This window comes from Serinus canaria, chromosome 1, assembly GCF_022539315.1.
Source record: "Serinus canaria isolate serCan28SL12 chromosome 1, serCan2020, whole genome shotgun sequence".
NCBI lineage: Eukaryota > Metazoa > Chordata > Aves > Passeriformes > Fringillidae > Serinus > Serinus canaria.
The window spans coordinates 112,849,750-112,873,025 of NC_066313.1; the positions used below are offsets into that span (position 1 = coordinate 112,849,750).

At 49.4% G+C, this 23,276-nt stretch overlaps 1 protein-coding gene across 17 annotated transcripts in view; it reads right to left on the minus strand.

Moving 5' to 3' along the window:
• Nucleotides 1–23,276, minus strand: part of LOC108961955 (runt-related transcription factor 1-like) — a 143,296-nt gene that overhangs the window by 98,830 nt on the left and 21,190 nt on the right. Inside the window, exons 2-4 of one of the 17 annotated variants that reach the window (XR_007778175.1) lie at nt 22,636–22,797; nt 15,447–18,956; nt 12,513–12,558 (exon numbers count right to left, since the gene is read on the minus strand). Coding sequence is in view for 1 of the 17 variants with exons in the window: in XM_050977366.1 (XP_050833323.1) it covers nt 18,463–18,956; nt 22,636–22,797 (656 nt within the window). In the remaining 16 variants the exon portion in view is untranslated. Of the gene's footprint in view, nt 1–12,512; nt 12,559–12,891; nt 18,957–22,635; nt 22,798–23,276 lie in introns of those variants that run through there. The other 16 variants (XR_007778166.1, XR_007778073.1, XR_007778056.1 and 13 more) reach the window with 16 other exon arrangements.

Sequence of the window (23,276 nt, forward strand, 5' to 3'; positions counted from 1 at the left end):
TCCCCTCATCTCATGGTGACACATGGGCAGGGACACCTTCCACTATGCCAGGTGGCTCCCATCCCCATCTCCAGTTTTCCTTGGTTTAGGAGAACTTTTACAGAATGCCAGGATCACAGCTCCAGGGACAGGAGCTCCTGCTCAGCCCCTGCAGCAGCTCCGTGTGGGACAGCAGGGCCGGGTCCTGCCCAGCCCCGTGTGGCGCCGCTGCCGTCCCGGTGAGGCCGCGCTCGGAGCGGCCCCGCGGCGCTGCCGGGCCCTGCTCTGTCCCTGGGCTTGGGGCTGTGTCCCTGTTACCCTGCAGGGCCCTGCTCTGTCCCTGGGCTCGGGGCTGTGTCCCTGCAGGGCTCTGCTCTGTCCCTGGGCTCGGGGCTGTGTCCCTGCAGCCCTGCAGGGCCCTGCTCTGTCCCTGGGCTCGGGGCTGTGTCCCTGCAGCCCTGCAGGGCCCTTGCCGCGGCTGCTGTGTCGAAAGCACTTCCCTCCCGTCCGAGCAGGGGGGGAAGGCGGCCGGGCTAGCTCGGAGCACAGCAGCAGCTAGCAGCTAAGGGGGCACTACCCAGATCCGTCAGGGACGTCCGGGCTGCGCTTTCCTCGGCAGGACAGCAGCAACAGTATCGAAAAGAAGCGGCAAGGCGGAGAAGCCGAGAGAAAAGAGGGTCTTGACAGGCCCGGTGTAGCCCAGTGGTTTTAATGTACCATTTCTCCACCGCGTCCAGGCGGGAAAAGACGCCACTGCGACCGGCGGGAAAAGACGCCACTTGCGACCGGGCGGGAAAAGACAGCACAAAACGGGGAGAAGCAGTATATAAAGGGGTGTACAAGAACCAATCGGGAGAAACTGAGGAGGGGAATTCAACATGACTGACAGGGGTGGCAACAAGTGATACACGAACGAAGGAGGGGCTCAGGACACCTCCCCAATCACCCCCTGTGGAAGGGAGAAGTTTCTGGAAGGATGGGGGGGTTTCAGGAGATGAACGGGGCTCTGGAGGAGGGGAAAGGGGCAGTTGCCAGGGGAACGGGGGTGGAGACAAGGGCTTGGCAGCGAGCCCAGACAGGGAGGACACCATTGGAGGGAAAGGGGAACCAGGACTGAACCATCGAACTGGGTATAGGGGTGTAACTGGGGAAAGCATCACAAAACAATACAAACAGGGAAGATAACTCAATTGGGAACTGAACACACACCACAACAGGCCCTGCTCTGTCCCTTGGCTCATGGCCATGTCCCTTCAGCCCTGCAGGGCCCTGCTCTGTCCCTGGGCTCAGGGCTGTGTCCCTGCAGCCCTGCAGGGCTCTGAGCTCTGGGCACACACAGCCAGGCCTTGCTGGTGGCTGTGGTCATGGCTGTGTCCCCATAACCAGCAGGAGCCACACTGAGGGGGTTGTAAGCAGCTTGAGGACACTTGGCCTTGGTGGCCCTCCTGTGCCACCCAGAGAGGGGGCAATGCCACCCTCACAGGTTCATCCCAGGAAAGAGAGCTGGGCTTGGAAACAAAGGCCCCATGTTGGCATAAGATGTTTGTTGGGTTTTTCATTACTTTTAGTTACTTGTTATGACTTTTGTTGTTCAGGGAGACAGCAGGGCCAGATAATCTGCTCTTCATTTAAGATTGCTCCTCAGGAATAATATATATTATTAAATATATCGCTGTGTCTCTCCCTTTTTTCTTAAGAGATGCAACCCAGCCTCTGTGATTAGGCGTGTAGAATGGGATATGGGATGTGTTCTAGGCCAAAGTTTAGTTTTGGCATTCTTATGATAATTATTTCTATTTAAGAGCAGTTTTTTGTTGCTCTGAGGGGCCATCTCTGCATGGAGAGTGATAACCCTTTGAAAGGGCAGCCTGAGAATAAATCACAAACCCAAAACTGTTGTCCTCCAGCCCAACTGAGAGAGAGGGAAATATCAGGGAGGTGAGTGGCTACCAGGTTTGGGGGAATTCTCCACCAGTTGGGGTGTTTAGCCTGGAGGAGGCTCAGGGGAGACCTCATTGCTCTGCCCAACTCCCTGACAGGGAGGGGGTCTGGGCTCTGCTCCGTGTCCCAAGGGAAAGGTGGAGAGGAAATGGCCTCAAGTTGTTCCACAGGAGATCCAGATTGGAGATCTGAAAAATTTTGCCCCCACAGAGTGGTCAGGCCTTGGGCTGAGCTGCCCAGGGAGGTTTGGAGTCACTGTGTGTGGGAGTGTTGAGGAGGAGCCTCGATGAGGCCTTGGGGACAAGGTTTGGGGTGATGCTGGGGCTGCTCCAGTGCTACAGGATGACCTTGAAGGTGTTATAGATACATATTATAATATTGGCTTTTTGCACGAATTGAAATGGATTTTATATGTGTGATGGTAAAGTAACTTTGTTATAGAGTTTTTATTCTGTTGTTAATTAAGCTCAGTGCAATAGCTGATCTCAGAGTGCTTGTGTTAAAATGCCTGCTTGGGTGGGATGACACCCAGTGCACACAGGATGAGCTCACCTGGACAGATCTGCCAGCTACCAGCACTCACCCTCTGAAGGCAGCGTGGGCCAGGGCCCAAAAAGGACTAAAAGCACACCCAAGGAATACACATGCTCTAAAAAAGTGAACCCAAGAAAAAGATATGCTAAACAGTTCTTGGAAGATGTAAAGTAGTTTGGGGAAAAGTTTACTGTGCATGAGGGTCTGTGAATATGCAAAGGGCTGATGTAATTAAAAGGTATCTAAGGGGTATCCCTGGAGATAACAAAGCAGTCCTGGCTGAATGCCAAGATGCACAAGGTGTAATAACCTTCACTCTGTGTCCCTCATCTCCCATTGTCCTTTATTAAACTTTTTACATTTTCATGGGAGAATCAATCTGTTTTTCACAAAGGTCTCTTCCAACCCTGCTAATTCAGTGATTCTGTGACTGCTGCAGCCCTCGAACACCAGGCTGGGTTTGACAGAGCTGTTTCCTCAGCCCTTGAACACCAGGCTGGGTTTGACGGCGCCTTTTCCCCAGCACACAGAGCCACGAAGTCTGAGGCAGCTTAGCCAGGAGTCGAGCTCTCATCTGCCGGGAATTCCAGCGAGCCACAGCAACCCCGGCACACCGGGAGCCCCTTCCCTGCCGCCCTGCCCTGTCCCATCGTGCCTGCACTCCGCAGGGGATGCTCCCCCTCGGGCCCACAGGGCAGAACAGAGCTGGCCAGGACTGAGCAGGCAGGACTGGCCAGGCTGGGCTCGTTGCGGCCTCATTGCTCCCCTGGCACAGCATCGCAGAGCCAAAGGGAAGCAGGAGCAGCCACTCCGTGTGGCAGTGCCAGCTGTGGGTTTCTCTGGCTCTGGATTGAAGGCACTCCAGATGGTGTTTCATGTTCACACTCAGGTGTTTATTAATTCTTATCAGTAAAACAGTCTCACTGCTGTGAGTTCCACAGCTTTTCATTAGAAGGCACAAAGTTGCTAACTATCTCTTGGTACAAGGGCTTTTAAGACCAAACCATCCAATGAAGAACTGATACCTGGATTATTGTCCCTTTTAACCCATTAACTGATCCCACAGAGCTGCCATGGGGACTTTTCTGCCCAATTACAAAATGCCCCCAATCCCATGGAGAAGGAGGAAGAAGAAGGTGAAGAAGAAATCCAGGACCACACCCTGTTACCTCCATCTTGCTTCCATCCACAACACACTAAAAACTCCTAAACCTCAATTTCTCACCCTGTGATACTCACCTGCACTGCTCTCCATAATCTATTTCACACTTTTGTGGATTCCAGTCTGTTTTGAAGTCTGGGAAACTTTCTCCATGGATGTGGGTCAGAGTCAGTGCTGCCCTGGGGGTCAGGGCACCCCAGAGCAGACAGAGAAATATTCCCGGTGCCCTGGGCTTGCACAACACTGTGCCTGGGGGTTCTGTGCTGCAGAATTGCTCAGGTGGAACTTGCAGAGTTAGAGAATATCCTGAGTTAGAAGGATCCTGAGAATTCCCTGAGTTAGGCACTCACCAGGATCATCCAGTGCCACCCCTGCCCTGACCAGACCCCACCAAGCCCAGCCTGGGCATCCCTGGCAGCGCTGGCCAGAGACTCCTGGAGCTCTGGCAGCCTCGGGGCCGTGCCCATTCCCTGGGCAGCCTGGGCAGTGCCAGCACCCTCTGGGGAAGAACCTTGCCCTAAAATCCAACCTTACCCTGCCCTGGCCCAGCCCCAGCTGCTCCCTGGGTCCTGTCAGGTCACAGGGGGCAAAGTTCAGAGCTATCCCTTGTAGGAGCTGTAGACCCCAATGAATCCCCTCTCAGTCTCCTTTTCTCCAGCTGGATGAGCCAGAATCCTTCAGCCACTCCTCGTGTGACCCCTCCAGACCCTTCCCCACCTCTGTATCTCTGCTCTGGTCACTCCCTGAGAGCATTAATGTCCTTTTCACATTGTGCTGCCCAAAGCTGCTCCCAGGACTCGAGGTGAGGCCAGCCCAGCCCAGAGCAGAGCTGTGACCTTTGCAGCCCCAGAGCTTGTTCAGCTTAGAAGGACCCACTCCCATCCTCTGACCCAAATGGTTTCAGCATCTGTACAGTTTAACACTTCCAGAGGGTGTGGAAACAGCCAAGGGGGGTTTTGTCCCCAGGGCCTGTGTCTGTGACAGTTGTGGCCTCTGCCTGTTTCCCCTGTTAAGTCTCTCTCCTCTCTGACAGGGAAAAATGATTTCTTCTTCCATGCACCCCAGCTCAGCCATTCTCCAGGAAGACCTGAGTCAGATGTTTGGTACCTAAACCAAATACCTGAGGAAGGTGGGGAAGAGGGAGACAATTGCTGGAGGGAGACACACAGTTACTGAACCAGCCTAATGTAAACAAGATCTAAAGCAAGAGTTCAAAGTTATTAAAACTAGGGGAAAATGCCAAAGAAGGAAATTCTTCTCTGTTCAGTCACTCAGCTCTGGAGCCAATGAAACCCTCTTCACTATTCCTGAAAGATGATTGATGGACATGTTTTTCTAGTGGAGACAACAATAACAACAACTGTGACCCTTTTGATCCAGGGAGCTCAAAGGGCTTCTCAAAGTTCAGTGTCACTCGTGCAAGGAGGAAACTGAGGCACGGGCAGGGAGGGATTTTGCTCTTGCCAGTGGGGAAGGCAGGGATAAACCCTGAGTTAGGGACAATCTGTGCTAAGATGCATCACTCAGCACACAGAAGTCACTCAGAAACAGGGGCAGTGTGAGAGAAGAGGCACCTGAGCAGTTGAGTTGAGAGAAATGCTGAGCAGCACTGGGAGAAAATGAGATTGTTCTCCTCCTTGGGGTATTTGCCTTCATAGGCAGCACAGAAGAGAACCTAATTCCTAGGATGGTTTAGCTCTAACATGTTTCTTTTATCAAGGATAGAAAAAAGAAACCATTCAGGAGTTTTTGGTTTGGTTTGTTTCCCCCTAACAGCTTTTTACAACTGGATAAATCAAAATCTGGGGACTGTTCTTGCATCTATTTAATAGACAATAAAAAACTCATTCTCTTAACAGAGCTGGGGTTTGTCTCCTCGAGCTTTTTTTCTGTTTCCTAATTGCAATATCCACCTGGGAGGGATAAGAGATTGGAAATATAACTTTGCTTATTTAAAGATTTGGGATAAATTCGAGCTCCTGCTTGGCTCTCTTCTCCCCCAACTCCCTCTTCCCTCCTGTGCCACCAAAATTGTCTTTGTGTGGCAGGCACCTCTCAATATCCCTGTTGATATTACTGCAAACAGGCACAAAAATATCCCTCCCAGAAGTGTCTGGAGGGGTTTCTCTCTTCCCCCACTCTTCTCTGAGTGTTCTGTGGTCCTAAAAGCCTCGAGAAGTGGCAAAATCAAAATTCTGGAGGGGCCAGAGTCGGCAAGGGCAAAATTCAAAATTCTGGAGGGGTTTCTCTCTTCCCCCACTCTTCTCTGAGTGTTCTGTGGTCCTAAAAGCCTCGAGAAGTGACAAAATTCACCACCCACAAAGGGGGCACTCCATGAGAGACTCATTTCTTATCTCTAGTGGAACCACACTTGGAAACTTCTGGAATGTTTTATGTGGTGCCTTAATGGGAATTAAGGTGCATGGGAGACTTTAGGAAGTTGAAAATGTCCAGCTTGGCCATGGGACACTGAGAAAGGAGATGGATCACCTGCAGGTGATGTGGCTGAAGGCCCTGGGAAGATGGGCAGTAATGAAGGGATCCCAAAAATCAGCTGAGATGAATGGGATCCCACTGGAAAGGCAGGACTAAGAGGTAAAACAGCACCTTTAACACCTTTGGGCTGCAAAATCACCCAGGTGACCCCATAGGGTCACAGCCATGGTCTGGACAGCACTGAAAGTCAACCAAAATCTCTGGGTTTTGCCCCTCACACCTTGGAAATATTTGGGCTGGCCAAGCTGCTGCCTCAGGCCAGCCTTGTCACACTGCTTCCCACAAAGTGACAATCCTGGAGAGGCCAGCATTCCCAGGGCTGGCAGGCTCCAGCCTTTGGCAGCAAAGACCATTCAGCTTTCATCATTTCCAAGGAGGCCACTGAACCATTTTTCAGGACCACACTGAGAGATTTTTGCCATCTGCAGAAAGATTTGATTTTTGGTGCAGAATGTTTTGATTTTCTGTTCTAAAATGGAACAACTTCCACTCATTCAGCCCCAAAATCATAATTCCCTTGGGATGGAAACACTGGCTGGGATCACACATCCCTCCAAGTCACCTGTGCTGGGCTGACATCTCTCGCTCCTGGCCTGCAGAAAGCTGGGGAAATATCAGAGATGAGGGATTAAAATTTAAAAAAAAGGAAAATTTTCTTTCCCCCTCCCTCTGCAGATTTAGCCACAGTTTGGAAACATTCCTGTGTAAAATAACCTTGATTCAGAACAGCTCATTTCAGAGGGGAAGGGTGAAGTTTGCCATAGAGGGATTCATGTAGGGGTTTTGCTGTTTCAGTGAAAATTCACTGATTTTCAAGGAATTTCAGGTCCCTTCCAACCCAAACTGTTCTGTGATTCTGTGAATTGGGAGGTCTCAGTCCTGAGGGACTCTGGTGTGGGAAAACAGGGAAACAAACTCCAGCAGGGATAACCTGGTGGTGTTGGGAAGCCCTTGCAGTGGTCAGAGCTCCTCAGGAGCCAAGCCTGGGTCTCCTCCGCTCAGGGGATGTGTCCAGGGTAAATCTGCCACTAAAGCTTCCCCAGAAAAGCTACAGTAAATTTGTTATTTCCAGTCAATTCCTGCTAAAGGGATGGCTTCAAAAACACCTGTGTGGAAGAAGTATTTTACAGGCTGGGTTACCTTTTCCTTATCTGGTGGCTCAATGTTTTCTTGTTTTGTTTATGGATTATTCATCCTCATCAAAGCAAGCTCAGTTTGTGTGAGGTTCTTTTTCTCCTTATTATCTGTACTTCTTTTTTTTTTTTTTTTTGATTTATGATAGATGCTGGGCAGTTGTTAGACTAAAAAATTCAGATTAATGTAAATGCAGGCAGTACTAAATTAGAGTTGCTGTGGAGCTGTATTGATGTGTTGTGTTCCTGGGTTTGAGGCACTTTTTGGTGCTCCAGGGAACAATTCTGGATCAGCAGGGAGCAGCTTCCCTCTCTCACTGTTGGCCAGGACCACCCCAGTGATAGATTTTAAATTTTTTTTGGTCTCTTATTTTATCCCTTATTAAACTTTACAAATATTCTTTATCTTCTACTCAGTTTTTCACACTTCCCTCAGGAAAATTAGGTTTTTCCAAAGCCCTCAGTGCAGCTCTGCCCCCTCCCTGCTCTGCAAGCAGGCTGGGTTTGAAATCTGTGGATTAGATTTTCTCCTTAAATTGTTTTATCCTCCTGTTGAAAAAACCCAAACAATTCCCAGACAGTGACTCGTGCTGACTAATCCAGTCTGGGAGACTTCGAGGTGTCCCTGTAACCTAAAACCAGCAAACAAGCTTCCTAATTCAGTAGCTAGACATTCCAATGGGGACCTGCAGCTTCTGGCCTTTGATTTTCCTTCTCCTCAGGGTTAAACATGCTTTTATCTGCTCTGTGCCTCCCTCCCCCGGCAGGCAGGAGTTGGGATGAGCTGGAATTTGGACATTCCTTTCCTGCCTACACTTCAAAGTGCTGCTCCACAGGGCATCCCTGTGGCAGAGATGTTGGGAGTGCTCCACAAAGGGAAAACAGGGAGAGAGGTGAGGCTGGGCCAGGAGAGCAGGGGCTGCCTCTGCTGCCTTGGGAAGGCTGACCCAGAGCAGAGGCTGGGCAGAGTTCCAGAATAAATCAAAAGATCTCCTCCATGGATCCACCTTGGGCAGCACCAGAGCCCAGCCAGGGCTGCACCCAAGATGACCCAAAATGGCCCCAAAATGCCCGGCCGGGCACGGGGTCTCTCCCTGGGATCAGCTCTGCTCCATTCCCACCTTGCAGTTCATTGTCCCAGCCCAGCTTTAGCCCAGGCACTCCCACCCTGCTTGTTTTTCTCTCTCCAGCCCACGGGGTTTGTGCTCCTGGCCTGAGATTGGGATCATTTGTCCTTGGTGCCCAGCTGGAGCAGGAATTGTTTTGTCTCCCTGCTTTGTGCACAGCTCATCATCCCCTAATAAGAAGCTCAGACCCACACTCTAAAGCAGCACAGAGTGTGAAAAGCAGAAAAGCTCAAACCTGAGCCATCACATGGAGTAATAATTGAGATATTCCCAAGTCATCCCACAGTCCTGTGAGAAACTGAGTGCTGCCAAAAGATGTGGGGACAAGGGAAAATCCTATTTTTGGCCCTTGTACAGTGCTGGGCTGAGTCAGATTTTAGTCATGTCTGAAGGCACAGGGCCATTCCAGTGGCAGCAGTGACAGATTTCTGAGTTCTGGAGGTTGTGAACAAGCTCTGTCTGGGAGCAGATAATGCAGTTTATTGTCTGCTCTGTGGCCACACACGCTGAGCCAGGCAGCAGCATTCCAGGGAAAGGGATCTCACTCCTGCCCCACCATCCAGGAGGGTCCTGGAGCCACTGGGAAGGGGAGAAGCTGTGTGCACCCAAGGGAACACAGCTGGGTTATTTGTCCAGAAAATCCCTGTGGGGCTGGACACACAGCTGGGTTATTGATCCAGAAAATACCTGTGAAAATGTAACACCACAACTGTGTGGATTTGGACACACATCCTGATTTATTTATCCAGAAAATCCCTGTGGAAATGTAACACCATACCTGTGGTTTTGGACACACAGCTGGGTTATTTTCCAGGACACCTGTGTAGATTTGGACACACAGCTGGGTTATTTTTTCCAGGACACCTGTGTGGATTTGGACACACAGCTGGGTTATTTTTTCAGGACACCTGTGTGGATTTGGACACACAGCTGGGTTATTTTCCAGGACACCTGTGTGGATTTGGACACACAGCTGGGTCATTTTTCCAGGACACCTGTGTGGATTTGGACACACACCTGGGTCATTTCCCAGGACACCTGTGTGGATTTGGACACACAGCTGGGTCATTTTCCAGGACACCTGTGTGGATTTGGACACACGGCTGGGTCATTTCCAGGACACCTGTGTGGATCTGGAGGGTGCCTTGAGGGCTGATGGTGCTAAATGAGCCCTCACTGGCAGGTGTGTGGGAGAGCTCTGGGGACAGTGGCTCTGTAATTACAGCTCATTAACAGCTGGGTGTGAAGTGCCACAAGAAGTCAACAACGTTTTGCATTCACCCTTGGCAGCCCCTCCTCTCACCTCCTGCAGCCTCCAGCCTTGGTCTTCATCTCCTTCCAGGCCCTTTCCTCCTCCTCCTCCTCCCTCTTGAGCAGCCACACGGGGCAGGGGAGTTGAGCTGGACATTCCCAGTTGTCCAAACTGGTGTGGTGGGGTCACCTCTGGGATCCAGGGGCTGCCCTGGCGTCCCATGGGCTCTGAGCTCCCTCTTTTCCCGGGCAGGAATGGGAGCTGCTCCTGCTTCCTTCCCTCAGCCAGCACCGGGCAAGTGCCACTGCTCTGGAGTGACACAGCCACTGCTCTGGAGTGACACAGCCATGCTGGAAACGGGGGAATCTGGGGACAGGAGGGATTCTCCTCAGTCCAGCTGCCTGGCAAGGAGGAGGACACGGCCTTTCCACGAGGACAGGGAGTGGGATCCATAGAGCTGCTCAAAGTGGGATCCGTGAATCAGCTCAGAGTGGGATCCATGGATCTGCTCAGAATGGGATCTGTGGATCAGCTCAGAGTGGGATCCATGATCAGCTCGGAGTGGGATCTGTGAATTTGCTCAGAGTGGGATCCATGGATCAGCTCAGAGTGGGATCCATGGAGCTGCTCAGAGTGGGATCCATGGATCAGCTCAGAGTGGGATCCATGGATCAGCTCAAAGTGGGATCTATGGATCAGCTCAGAGTGGGATCCATGGGTCTGCTCAGAGTGGGATCTGTGGATCTGTTCAAAGTGGGATCCATGGGTCTTCTCAGAGTGGGATCCATGGATCAGCTCAGAGTGGGATCTATGGATCAGCTCAGAGTGGGATCCATGGATCAGCTCAGAGTGGGATCTATGGATCAGCTCAGAGTGGGATCCATGGGTCTGCTCAGAGTGGGATCCATGGATCAGCTCAGAGTGGGATCTATGGAGCTGCTCAATGTGGGATCCATGGATCAGCTCAAAGTAGGATCCATGGAGCTGCTCAGAGTGGGATCTATGGATCAGCTCAGAGTGGGATCCATGGATCTGCTCAGAGTGGGATCTATGGATCAGCTCAGAGTGGGATCCATGGGTCTGCTCAGAGTGGGATCTATGGATCAGCTCAGAGTGGGATCCATGGATCTGCTCAGAGTGGGATCTATGGATCAGCTCAGAGTGGGATCCATGGATCTGCTCAGAGTGGGATCTATGGATCAGCTCAGAGTGGGATCCATGGATCTGCTCAGAATGGGATCTGTGGATCAGCTCAGAGTGGGATCCATGGATCTGCTCAGAATGGGATCTGTGGATCAGCTCAGAGTGGGATCCATGATCAGCTCGGAGTGGGATCTGTGAATTTGCTCAGAGTGGGATCCATGATCAGCTCGGAGTGGGATCTGTGAATTTGCTCAGAGTGGGATCCATGGATCAGCTCAGAGTGGGATCCATGGAGCTGCTCAATGTGGGATCCATTTAGCTGATCAGAGTGGGATCCATGGGTCTGCTCAGAGTGGGATCCATGGAGCTGCTCAATGTGGGATCCATGGATCAGCTCAGAGTGGGATCTATGGATCTGCTCAGAGTAGGATCTGATGGATCAGATCCATCAGATCCATGGATCTGCCTTCCCTTCCTCTCCACAACCAGAGCTCTGCTGCTCTATTCCCTACAAAATCTTTAAATTCCAGCCACCTGCTCTGGTCACAAGAGTAGAAAGCTCTTTTGAGCAGCCTTCAAAACCCAGCAGCAAATATTCCTGCTGAGGTGCCCTTGGGTCCCATATTTTTGGGTTTGTTTTGACCTTTGCTATTTGTGGCTTCTTTTCCCGCGTGTCAAAACCAGTGACAAAAAGAACACGTGCTCTGCCTCCCCATGCACCTCGAGGGAAAGGCTCTTGGGTTTCTTGGGGTCAGGGGAGGAATCTGCAGGGGAGTCTCTTCAAAAATACAAGTGCAGTATTTTAGGGTCGTGCTGGAGAGAAATGTGAGGGGCCACGCTGAGTAGGGAAACCAAAAACCACGTCAGAGATGGGGGTGCTGAAATTTCTACCTCTAAAGAGGCACCTGGGATCCAGTCACTGTTTTCTCTCAGTGTTTTGGCCTTAATTTTAAATAGATAATGTGGATTATGGTTTGAGAGATGGGAGGTTGCTCTAGAGCTGGGAGAAGAAAAATGCACCTTTGATACTTTGCTTTGTAGCTGGTTTTCAACTTCACTGAGAGGAGCAGCTGAAAAGCAGTCATTGTATATATGAAAAAAAATGTAAATTATATAATATATATAAAGATATAAATTATATAAAAATATATTAATTTATAAAGATACATGATTTATATATAAAATATATAACAACAAGGTCTGGAAGGTGTCCCTGCCCATGGCAGGGGACTTGGAACTGGGTGACCTTTAAGGTCCCTTCCAACCCCAAGCATTCTGTGATTCCCTGATTATTGTGGAGAAGGATATTACTGGAAACTTCTTTAGTATCATGCAATATTGGTGCAGGGGCCAATATTCGAAGGTATTTTATCTGTACCTACAGATGCCTGGATACAGAGTCTTTAAAAATGAACTTTCAATATATTTTGCTCATTTTGAAAGCTTGGTACACCCACAGTAATGTTTCATTAACACTTTTGTTTCATTATTTATTTAAAGAGGAAAAACCCACAAATCCTTTAAGTATCATGACCTTTAAATCTGTTTTGGTGCTCCTCAGGAAAGGTTCAAACCATCAGCAGTGAGAAGGATCCAATCCAAGAAAGAAAAGAAGAAAAACAAGAGCTGTAGATGAATCTGAAACACTGAAATTCAATTGAGAAGCCAGGGATAAAATGCAATTATTGGACTTCTATAGATGCAAAATCTCATTTCGTGGAATCCTGGAATGGTTTGGCTTGGGCGGGAACTTAAACCCACCCAGTGCCACCCCTGCCATGGCAGGGACACCTCCCACTGTGCCAGGCTGCTCCAACCCCTTGTCCAACCTGGCCTTGGGCACTGCCAGGGATCCAGGGGCAGCCACACCTCTCTGGGCAGCCTCACTGTAAATTTTCCCTCCTGCCTTGGTGTCCTGTTGGATTTCAGACCTTTCACCAGCTTATTCTACAGCAGGAAAATACCATTTTGACAAAAAAGAATGAATTTTTAAAAAATTAAAACTATGGAAACCTATTTTTGATGTTTTGAGTGCCACACACTCAGCACCCTCCTCCTGTTGGCTCCTTTTTCCCTGAGATGTTTGTTTTGTCCTCCCAGATAAAATAATGCAGCAGGCCCAGGTGCATACTTGTCAAACATTTTATTTGTCATTCACACTAATTATGATATTGAATTTACAGAGGAAACTGTGGTACAAAGAAAGAAAAGAAAGAAAAGGAAGAAAAGGAGGAAAAGTGTTCATTAGAACTACTGCAGCAGTCCAGCTGCTCTGGGTAGTTGTAATGAATTCTCCTGTGGTGCTGGACACAGCCACCCCTGGGGACAGCAAGAATTTACCCCGGGGTGCCAGCTAGAGATTCCTGGAGTGGGGGAAAAATAAAACCTACTCTATTCTCTTTTCCTATCTGGTTCCAAAAATCAGCAGCCACACCCTGCCCTCCCTCCCTCCCCAGGAAGAAAAAATCCCTGGTAATCAACCCCCCAGAAAATCCCCAAGCTGATGGTTTCCCCTCCAGGAAGAGTTCAGCGTGAAAGGGAAAATGTTTTGTAAACATAGCCAGAAAATGCTGAACAAATTCCCTTTGGTGCCACTCTGATGGGGCTGTGTCCCCCCTCAGCCTCACCACCTCACTCTGAAATTTTGGTTTTAAAAAGAGCTGGGATTGTCCAACCCAAAATACCACAAATAACCCACAGATTTTATTTTATTATTTTTTTGCACGTTTGTTTCTCCCCTACCACAAAAAAGTGAAGGATGTTGGATAGAGACCATGCTATAACTGTTTACAAAAGTGAATAAAATGTAGTTCCTCTCAAAGCCTAAAAATAACTAATTTGGAAAAGAAATAAGTCTCACTACAGTATTTCAGCAAACACAAAGGTAAGTTCATTAAAAACACAGGAAAAAAAAAAAAAGAAAAATGCAGAGTAATTACAAGCACTAAATATTTTGGCTAGGAAGCTTTGGAAATCTATTTACAGACATAAATACAAGTGACTCTGGGGATGCAACCCTGGAAGGACAAGGAGAAAAAGGCCCAGTGGTTGGGACTGACCCAGCGAGGTGAACAAAAACCCAACGGGAAATGGAACAAGGCAGGAAAACAAGGCAGAGTTTTGCTCTGAGGACAGAAAACAGATCCACTCCTCCCTGAATTTCATCCACAGCCACAGAAAAGGGCACTCAGGAAGCAGCAGGGAATGTTTGAAGAGAGCAGGAAATTTGGGATGTTTTGGCAAAGGCTGTTTGGAGGAGAGGATTTCTCTCCATTCCTGGTGGAGAATTTGTACAAATCAAACCCTTCCCAGCAGGGATGCTCTCTGCACCTTCTTCTCTCTGCATTAAAGCTCCTCTCCAATGCCCTGGGAGCAAGCAGGAACTCTTAAATAAATTTAAATGTTGTTGGAGAGGGAAATATTTGTCCTCAGAGCCAGCAAAATTTATGTTGAAGATATTTGACACGGACAAGGAGCTGTGGCTTGTGAAAGGAGCACCCAAGTTGAGAGTAAGGACAGCCAGGAGCTGAGTTTTGGGAGGGTGAGGTACCTAGAGCACTCTGCTGACTGCAGCTCCAGAGCAGAAGCACAAGAATTCTATTTTTCTGATTCCATTCAGCTCCCAGGATGTTAAAACTATAGAAATATATATATATATATATTATATCCATATAAAAATAGATATTTTTGCACTCTAATTTGGAGATGGGGATGGGGGAAATGTTTCATCCAAATGTCTTTTGTTTTTTTCCTGCTTGTTACATGCTCTTAAAATATAAGAGGAAAGATGTGAGAGCATTTTCACAGCCTTGAAAAACGGTGCCATCCTTAGTGATGGCTACAAAACCAAATATTTGAGTAAAATATGGTTTCTGATGAGTGAATACACTGAAACCCACAGTGCTTAATTAAACAGATTAATTGCCAGGGGTAATGAACTTGGCTTTTCCTTTTCTTTGCAGTGCTGGGCATACCCAGAGAGGTTGGACTCCAAAATTTGGTTGCTGGCAATAAAAACATGGGAAACACTGAGAAATTCCAGAAAAGTCAATAAGGACACAGGGGAATGTGGTGGTGACCAGTTCTGTATTTCCTCATCCTGCTCACACCAGGGAGAACCAAATTCAACCTCACCTTCAGCATGAGTGGAGACAAAGGAGAGGCACAGACATAAGAAATGTTTGATTTAGGGTCTGAGGGTTGCCAGCTCCCTGTTCCTGTGAATCCCTGGGTTTTTTAGCTTCCAGGGAGGGTGGGTTTCAGTTCTGGGGGCTGAAAGGGCTGGGGCAAAAAGGAGGTTATGGTGTCCCACAGGCCTGGCAATGTGTGACCACAACAACCTCACCTTGGTGGCCACATTGAGCTCACCTTGGTGGCCACAACTACCTCACCTTGGTGGCCACATTGAGCTCACCTTGGTGGCCACAACTACCTCACCTTGGTGGCCACATTGAGCTCACCTTGGTGGCCACATTGAGCTCACCTTGGTGGCCACATTGAGCTCACCTTGGTGGCCACAACTACCTCACCTTGGTGGCCACAACAACCTCACCTTGGTGGCCACAACCACCTCACTTCTGCCACTGGGTTGAACTCATGGAATCATCAAATCATGGAATGGTTTGGGTTGGAAGGGACCTTAAACCCACCCAGTGCCACTCCTGCCATGGCAGGGACACCTCCCACTGTGCCAGGCTGCTCCAAGTGTCCAGCCTGGCCTTGGGCACTGCCAGGGATGGGGAATCCACACCTCTCTGGGCACCCTGTGCCAGGGCCTCACAAATTTCACAGGGATGAATTCATTCCAAATATCCCATCTAATCCTGCCCTCCTTCATCTCAATACCATCCTCCTCCTCCTATCACTCCCTGCTTCGGGTAAAATTCCCTCTCCAGGTCACCTGGCCCTTCCTGGCTCCTCCAAGCTCCTCTCCTCTCCCTCCCTGCTGTCTTTGCACTCCCAGCTCTGTGAACTTTGGTGGTCCAGTCACAAGGCAGATGTGAGAGCTGTAATCAATTACCATTTTAATTGAGAGCTGCAATAAATTAGGGTTTGAATTGCACAGAATGTGCCAAATGGATTCTGCAACAGAGCTACTGCTCAGTGCTGTGGGACTCGAAATTTTCTTAGGGTACTGAAGAGGTGAGAGTCCAACTATGGAAATGCTACAGCTGGGGGGTCTCTCTATTTCTGTATTCAGCAGGCTCTCCAGATTTTCAGTATATATTTCTGATAGAATTTGGATGTTTTCTGTCTTGTTTTCAGAGCAAACTCTGGAAATAGAAAGGATATTTCATTAAATGAAAAGCACAAGGCCGTGTGTTTTACCAGAGACATCCTGGGCTTTTGCTGAGATCTCTTGAAACACTCCCTATTTTCTGCCCAAAAACAACCTCATTGACAGTGAAAATTCTTCAATTCTTTTCAATACCAAAGTGCTACTGCATCCAACTCAAACAAAGAAGCAAAATCATATATATATATATATAAAAAAAGAGAAACTTGAAAAACAAATGGTTTTAAATAAGTCCAGCTGTTTTGCTGCCTGCAGCCAAGGATCTTTTTAATTTGAATCCTTTTAACTTTTTAAATTTTTTTTTTTTAAACATCAAACACTGATCTGAAGTCCTGCTTTCAAATACTCTCTTGAGTTGACCTGCAATTGTTTCTCTGGTTTGAGAGGTACATTAAATAATAACCAGCTCATTTGGGACTCACACGTGTCAACATCAGCAGTTTGGAGTTCAGGAGTAGTACAAGAGCTGCATTCAGAGCAATCCCTCAATAAAATAGTGCCAAAAACGTTACAGTGACATCTGACCTGTTTGTGCTGGGGCGACGGGCGGCCGTGACGGCTCCTGAACCTGCTCCTAGTAAAACCCTTGTGGATTTACTACAGGGCACAACCTTGGCTCCACCAGCTCTAAATACCCCTCCTCTTCTCCCAGAAGATGCAGATGGAAGGGTTGTCCTGGCCCTGGCTTTTCTGGAGCTTTCCAGGAAGGGATGTGTTTGCCAGCAGAGTGGAACGTGGCTTTTGTGCCGCACAGAAACCCTGGGAGCAAACCTCACCCAGATTCCATCAGAGCCAGGACTTGCCCTGGGAATCCCAGAACCAGGGAATGGTTTGGCTTGGGAGGGATCTTAAAGCTCATCCACCAAAACTGCCACGGGCAGGGACCCCTTCCACTGTGCCAGGCTGCTCCAGCCTGGCCTTGGGCACTGCCAGGGTCCAGGGGCAGCCACAGCTGCTCTGGGAATTCTACTCCAGGGCCTCCCACCCTGCCAGGGAACAATTCCTAATTCCCAATTCCCATCCAGCCCTGCCCTCTGGCAGTGGGAGCCATTGCCTGTGTCCTGTCCCTCCAGTGGGCAGGTATTTAATTAGGGAATATTGGATTTGCCTTAGGAAGGATCTACGTCCTGATTCCTGATCCTGAGGGCCACCACTGGTGACAAAGCAGGAGGAAGGAGAGATGACTCCACCACTTGGAAAGGCACAGAAATTCCCAGGGATTTTGGTGCCTTCCAGCAGGAACTGGGCACCTCAATGCCTTCGAGGACCTAAGCTGAGTAAAATGAGAGCAAGATAATTGTAAACAATGTTTTCAGGGAATCAAGAGGTCACTTTTGCCCATCGTTATTCCAGCCTTTTTCAATCTGAGAAATTTGACTTTGGCTGCTACCAAAAAAAGGCAATTGCTGATATTTCTTTTTTAATATAGGCATATTTAAATAATAATAGTATCAACAAATAAGAAAAGTCTAAATATCAGGCATAAATATCAATCAACTCATCAAAGAAATACAGTAGTTGAAAATGACCCAAGGCTGTAGCCGTTGTGTTAAAAAAAAAAAAGTCCAAGAGATAAAAAGTTAAATTAACTCATTGAAAAAGGGGCTGATTCTTTCAGTTGACAAAGCAAGAAAGAAGCAAGCATGATTAAAACAAAAAAAGGGCAAAATTTTTTTTTTGCAATTTATAAGGTGCCAAGAGAAATAAAACAAATTCGATGCAAAGCAGGATGAGCTGCATCCTAAAAAAAAAACAAAATAAAACCAAAAAACACCAAAAAAACTAAACCCAAAACAAAACAAAAAAAAAACCACCCCAGTAATAAAAAAAAAAAATCCATATTCTTTGGAATATACAAACAAAACAAAGAAAAGAAAGAATGAAGTCCAACATATAAAACCTCTCATTCACAGCATTGCTAAAACAGAAGCGTTCACAGTTTCCCTCTGGGAATCTTCCTATACTTCCTTACACTTAAGATGTCCCTAAGATGCAGTAAACTCACTAAGATTTATTTTTGTTTTTTTGGTTTTTTTTTTTTTAAGGTTTTAAGTCTTAAAAATAGAAGTGAACCGAAACTCTCTTTTAGGGCTGTGGAGCCCTTCAAGCCCAGGCACGTTGGGAAGCCACAGGCCTGGAATCAGGCTGGATACCCTCTTACCCACCCTCGCTACCTCTGCACCACCAACCGGGGCGTCCTCCTTCCCAGAAGCTCGTTCTCCTGCCGGGAATCCATTGCCAGGGCCTGGCAACGAGAGCCACCACCCCTGGGAGCGCTGACTCCCCAAGGGTTTGCTCCTGAAACTCGTGGATGGAAGTTTCTGGGATCCCTCCGGGCGCCGGGCAATGGGAAGTGCGTGAAGTCCTGACCCTGGAGCTCCTTCCTGACCTCCTCATCCTCAGTACGGCCTCCAGACGGCCTCCTCCAGCCTGGCCGTGCTGGCCATGTTGGTGGGCGAGTTGCTGTGGCTGCCTTCGGCCTCCACCACGTCGCTCTGGTTGGGCAGGTTGGGGTTGAGCAGCGCGGAGCCCGTGGAGGCGTTGGTGCAGGGCGGGTGGATGCGCGGCGGCGAGCGCTCGCCGCCGGAGATCATGGAGAACTGGTAGGAGCCGGCCGAGGTGCCGTAGTACAGGTGGTACGAGGGGGAGCTGGTCTGGAAGGGACTGCCCTGGGCCTGGGAGGAGCCGGGGTAGGGCGGCGGCAGGTACGTGTGGTACCTGGAGGCCGCGGGCATGGCCGACATGCCGATGCCGATGGCGGAGCTGACGGGCGTGGGCGTGTAGGTGAAGGCTCCCGGGTAGTGCATGCGCGGGTCGGAGATGGACGGCAGCGCCGGGAAGGAGCGCTCGATGCCCACCCGGGGGTCGCTGAACGCCGTCAGGTCGGACGCCCCTGGGGAAGGGAAAGGAGGGAGAGGAATGTTATGGGATCACCAGAATTAATGAGGTGAGGAGGAACCTCTAAAATCATCCAGGCCCAGCTGTGCCCCATGCCCAGCGTGTTGAACTGAGTGTCACAACCAAGTCTTGGGCACTGCCAGGGATGGGCACTGCAGAGCTCCCTGGGCAGCCCCTGCCAAGGCCTGAGCCCCCTTTCCATGGGCAAATTCCTGCTGCTGGCCAAGCTGAGCCTGCCCTGGCCCAGCCTGAGGCCGTTCCCTCTGCTCCTGTCCCTGTGCCCTGGGAGCAGAGCCCGACCCCCCCGGCTGTCCCCTCCTGGCAGGGACTTGTGCAGAGCCACAAGGGCCCCCTGAGCCTCCTTTGCTCCAGGCTCAGCCCCTGCCCAGCTCCCTCAGGAATTCTCCAGCCCCTTCCCAGCTCCTTACAGAATCCCTGAGGCTGGCAAAGCCCTCCCAGCCCAGGCAGTGCCAGCTGTGCCCCATGCCCACCCTGTGCCCAGCCCAGAGCACTCAGTGCCACCTCCAGGGGACACCTGCAGGGATGGGCACTGCAGAGCTCCCTGGGCAGCCCCTGCCAAGGCCTAAGCACCCTTTCCATGGGCAGATTGCTCCTGGTGTCCAAGCTGAGCCTCCTCTGGCACAGCTCCTTTCCTCTCACTCTGAAATGTCCCACAGGAGAGTCAAATCCTGCTCTGCTTTCTCTGACATTCATGGAATTATGTCCAGTCCCATCCTCTGTTTCCCTGCCCAGATTAAACAGGAGCAGCAGATCCTCTTTAGGAAGGATCCTCATCGTGACTCAGGTTAATGGAAGGTCTCATCCCCAGAGCTGGCAGCTCTGCCTGGTTAAGATAACAACAATAATTACGGAAAAAAAAAAAAATCTTTCCAGAAGAAAGACAACTTCTCCTGGCAGCCAAGGCGTGGAGTCTGCAGCCGAGGAGCCGTGTGCTGAAGGAAATACTCCTGAGGAGGAGCAGAGGGAAAACAAAGCTCTTGGCTCTCCCCAGATTCCAAGCTGGAGCAGACGGAGTCTGGCATTCCTGGAGCAGACACACTCCAGAGCCAAGCTCTGAAAGCTCATCAGGACACATCAGCCCACCTTGAGGAGCTGCTCTTAATTTCTCACAAGAGCTCTGAACTTTGCTTCCTTTAGAATTTGCCATCCCTTTTTTTCCTTTTTTTTTCTGGAAAATTAATGGGAACACATTTCATTCCCCGAAACCCCATCAGCTTTAGTTTGAACATGGGAAAACACAGGATGGAATGGAGCAGCAGGAGCTCTGGAGGAGGCAAGGTTAAGGTGGCATCTGCCAGATTTTAAACGTTGCTTCCACACCTCATTCCTGAGCAACTTCCTAAAACTGCCTGGATACACTGTTAATCAGAGGAGGGTTCCTTCACCCTGGCAAAAAGCAGAGCCATGACATTTAGTGTCAAGATGGTTCAAATATATCCCACGTGGTTGTTTTTTCCTTGGAGACACCAGGTCTTAAGTTGGGAGGGCCTAAAATCCTCCTCAAATTTGCTTTTTGTTCTGCCACAGAGAAGATTTTTTTCAAGTGTGGGTGACAGAAAAGGTTGTGACGGATTCTCCCAAGAATGCTGAATGACTTTTGGTGTAAGGAATTAGAACAGGAAAAGGAGGAGGCTGACGTGGGAACAAAACCCTTCCAGGTTTCTTGACAAGGCATGGAGAAACTCTGCCAGCTCCAAGGAAAATCCCTGCGGCCATGGGCAGAAAAAGCAGCTCTGTGGAGAAGGACCTAGTGGAAAACTAAAGGGAATTCTTTTTTATTTTTAATTTGTGATTTTAATTCTGTATAAATAAAGAATTTACAGGCTTTTTTAAAAAAGAAGAAATGGCTTTTTCCTGAAAAGTTCCCCGTGTTTTCAGTCCTCTCTACAATGCACTTCTCACCCAGACCTAGCAAATAATTTAGGTTTGGTGTGAGGCTTTCAAAGCAAGCTCTACATGACAGCAGCAGAGCAGGCTGGAGCACGTTCAAGTGGCTCCCTCTGATCTCAGAAGAAACCCTGAGCCTTCAAACGAGAGCAAGATGTGGAGTTGAAGGAGGGATTTTTGCAAAAGCTGTATGCAAATTAGAATGATATGGCTCTCGCTCATGGAGAGAGAATTCCTGCTGCTGCACGCACAGATTGCTTCAAGATGTCAGGGACAGTTAAAAACTGGGTGGGATTGGGGTGGATTTCACTCCCCTTTTTCTGGTGGCTTCTAAAGCTCTGCAGGATGATTTGATGGACATGGAAAACCAGAAAATCCAGCAACATTTAAAATGTCCAACCCCACCATCCTGCAGCCAAAACCCGCTGTGCTCTGCTCTGGATTTAGGGGAGGGAAGGAAACAGAGCTGGAATATCTTGGAATACCTTGGAATGCCATCCATTCCTTGGTAATTTGAATCATTTTAATCGCTCCCTACACCTTCAAAGTGCTGCTTTTCCTCCTTTTCCTTCTTTTTTGACAGTGCTCTGTTGGGAGCAGCCCTGGGGTAATGGGAAGTGTCCCTGTCCCTGGCAGGGAATGAGATGGGCTTTAAGGTTCCTCCCACCCCAAACCCCAAATCCCAGTTTGGGATTCAGGTTGGACACCAGATGGAATTTCCTCCTGGAAAGGATGGTCAGGCCTTGGGAAGAGCTGCCCAGGGAGGGGATGGAGGTGGCACTGAGTGCTCTGGGCTGGGGACAAGGTGGCCATGGGTCACAGCTGGCACTCCATGACCTTTGAGATCTCTCCCAGCCCACTCTGGGATTGGTTTATCCCAACGCAGCTCATTTGTTAAAATTCTCTATTTATTGAAATTCTGTTTCTCTGCTCTTCCCACAAATCCCCCAGAACCTCGGAACGAGCTTTGCCAGAGAGCCCCTCAAGGGCTGGGGCAGCACCTGGGCCACCAGTTTGTCACCAGGGAAGGTCCCCTTGATATGGGGGCAGCAGGGCTGGGGACAGGATCTCCAGTTTGTCACCAGGGAAGTGTCCCTTGATATGGGGGCAGCAGGGCTGGGGACAGGATCACCAGTTTGTCAGCAGGGAAGGTCCCCTTGGTGTGGAGAACCCAGAGGTGGCAACAAGGCCACCAGTTTGTCACTGGGGAACATCCCCTGGGCATGGAGAACCCAGGATTAGGGTCAGGGCCACCAGTTTGCCACTGGGGAAGTGTCCCTTTGTCATGGAAGGTGCAGGGCTGGGGACAGGGGCCACCAGTTTGCCATTGGGGAAGTGTCCCTTTGTCACGGACAAGGGAAGGTCCCCTTGGCATGGAGAGCCAGGGGTGGGGACAAAGCCACAAGTTTGCCACTGAAGAACGTCCCTTTGTCATGGAAGGCACAGAGCTGGGGACAGGGCCACCAGTTTGTCACCAGGGAAGCACTCCCTTAGCTTGGGGGCAGCAGGGGTGGGGACAAGGCCAGCAGTCTGCCAGAAGGGAAGTGTCCCTTTATCATGGAGAGCCCAAGGGTGGGGACAGGGCCACCACTTTGCCACCAGGGAAGGTCCCCTTAGCACAGGGGTTGGGACAGCAGTTTGCCACCAGGGAAGGTCCCCTTGGCTTGGGGGCAGCAGGGGTGGGGACAGGGCCGGCAGTTTCCCCCGGGGGAGTGTCCCTGTGTCCCTGTGTCCCTGTGTCCCTGTGTCCCGGGGCGGTTCCTTACCCGAGAGGCGGCTGGAGAGCTCGGCCGTGAGCGAGGTCATGCCGCCGGCCCGGCCAGGTGAGATGGGCGTGGCCGGGTGCACGGTGGGCGTGGCGATGGAGCCCAGGTACTGGTAGGACTGGTCGTAGGACCAGGGCGGCGAGGGCTGCACCTGCCGGGAGTCTGCGAGCACAAACACACCCATGATTGCTTTCTGTAACAGTATTTGATTTGCTTTTTGTGATTTTATTTTATTTTATTTTATTTTATTTTATTTTATTTTATTTTATTTTATTAAATCAAATTAAATTAAATTAAATTAAATTTTATTATTTTATCTTGTTTTATTTTATTATTTTATCTTATTTTATTTTATTTTACTCTTTTAGCTTTTTTTAAAATTTTATTTTATTTTCATTTCATTTTCATTTTTTTTCCTTGCAAAGCTTTTTTGCTGTTTCTCATTAATAACAGGCAGGAAAAATTACACACAAAATGACACAGAGAATCACTGGGTTGGAACAGACCTTTAAGGCCATCGAGTCCAACCCATGCCCCAACACCAGAGAAAGAAGAGAGGGAAAACCAGATTAAAATTTCCAAATTTTAATGAGGGGAAAACTCCTCCTCAGTCTTTGGGGCTGTGTGCCCAAGGCTCTTTT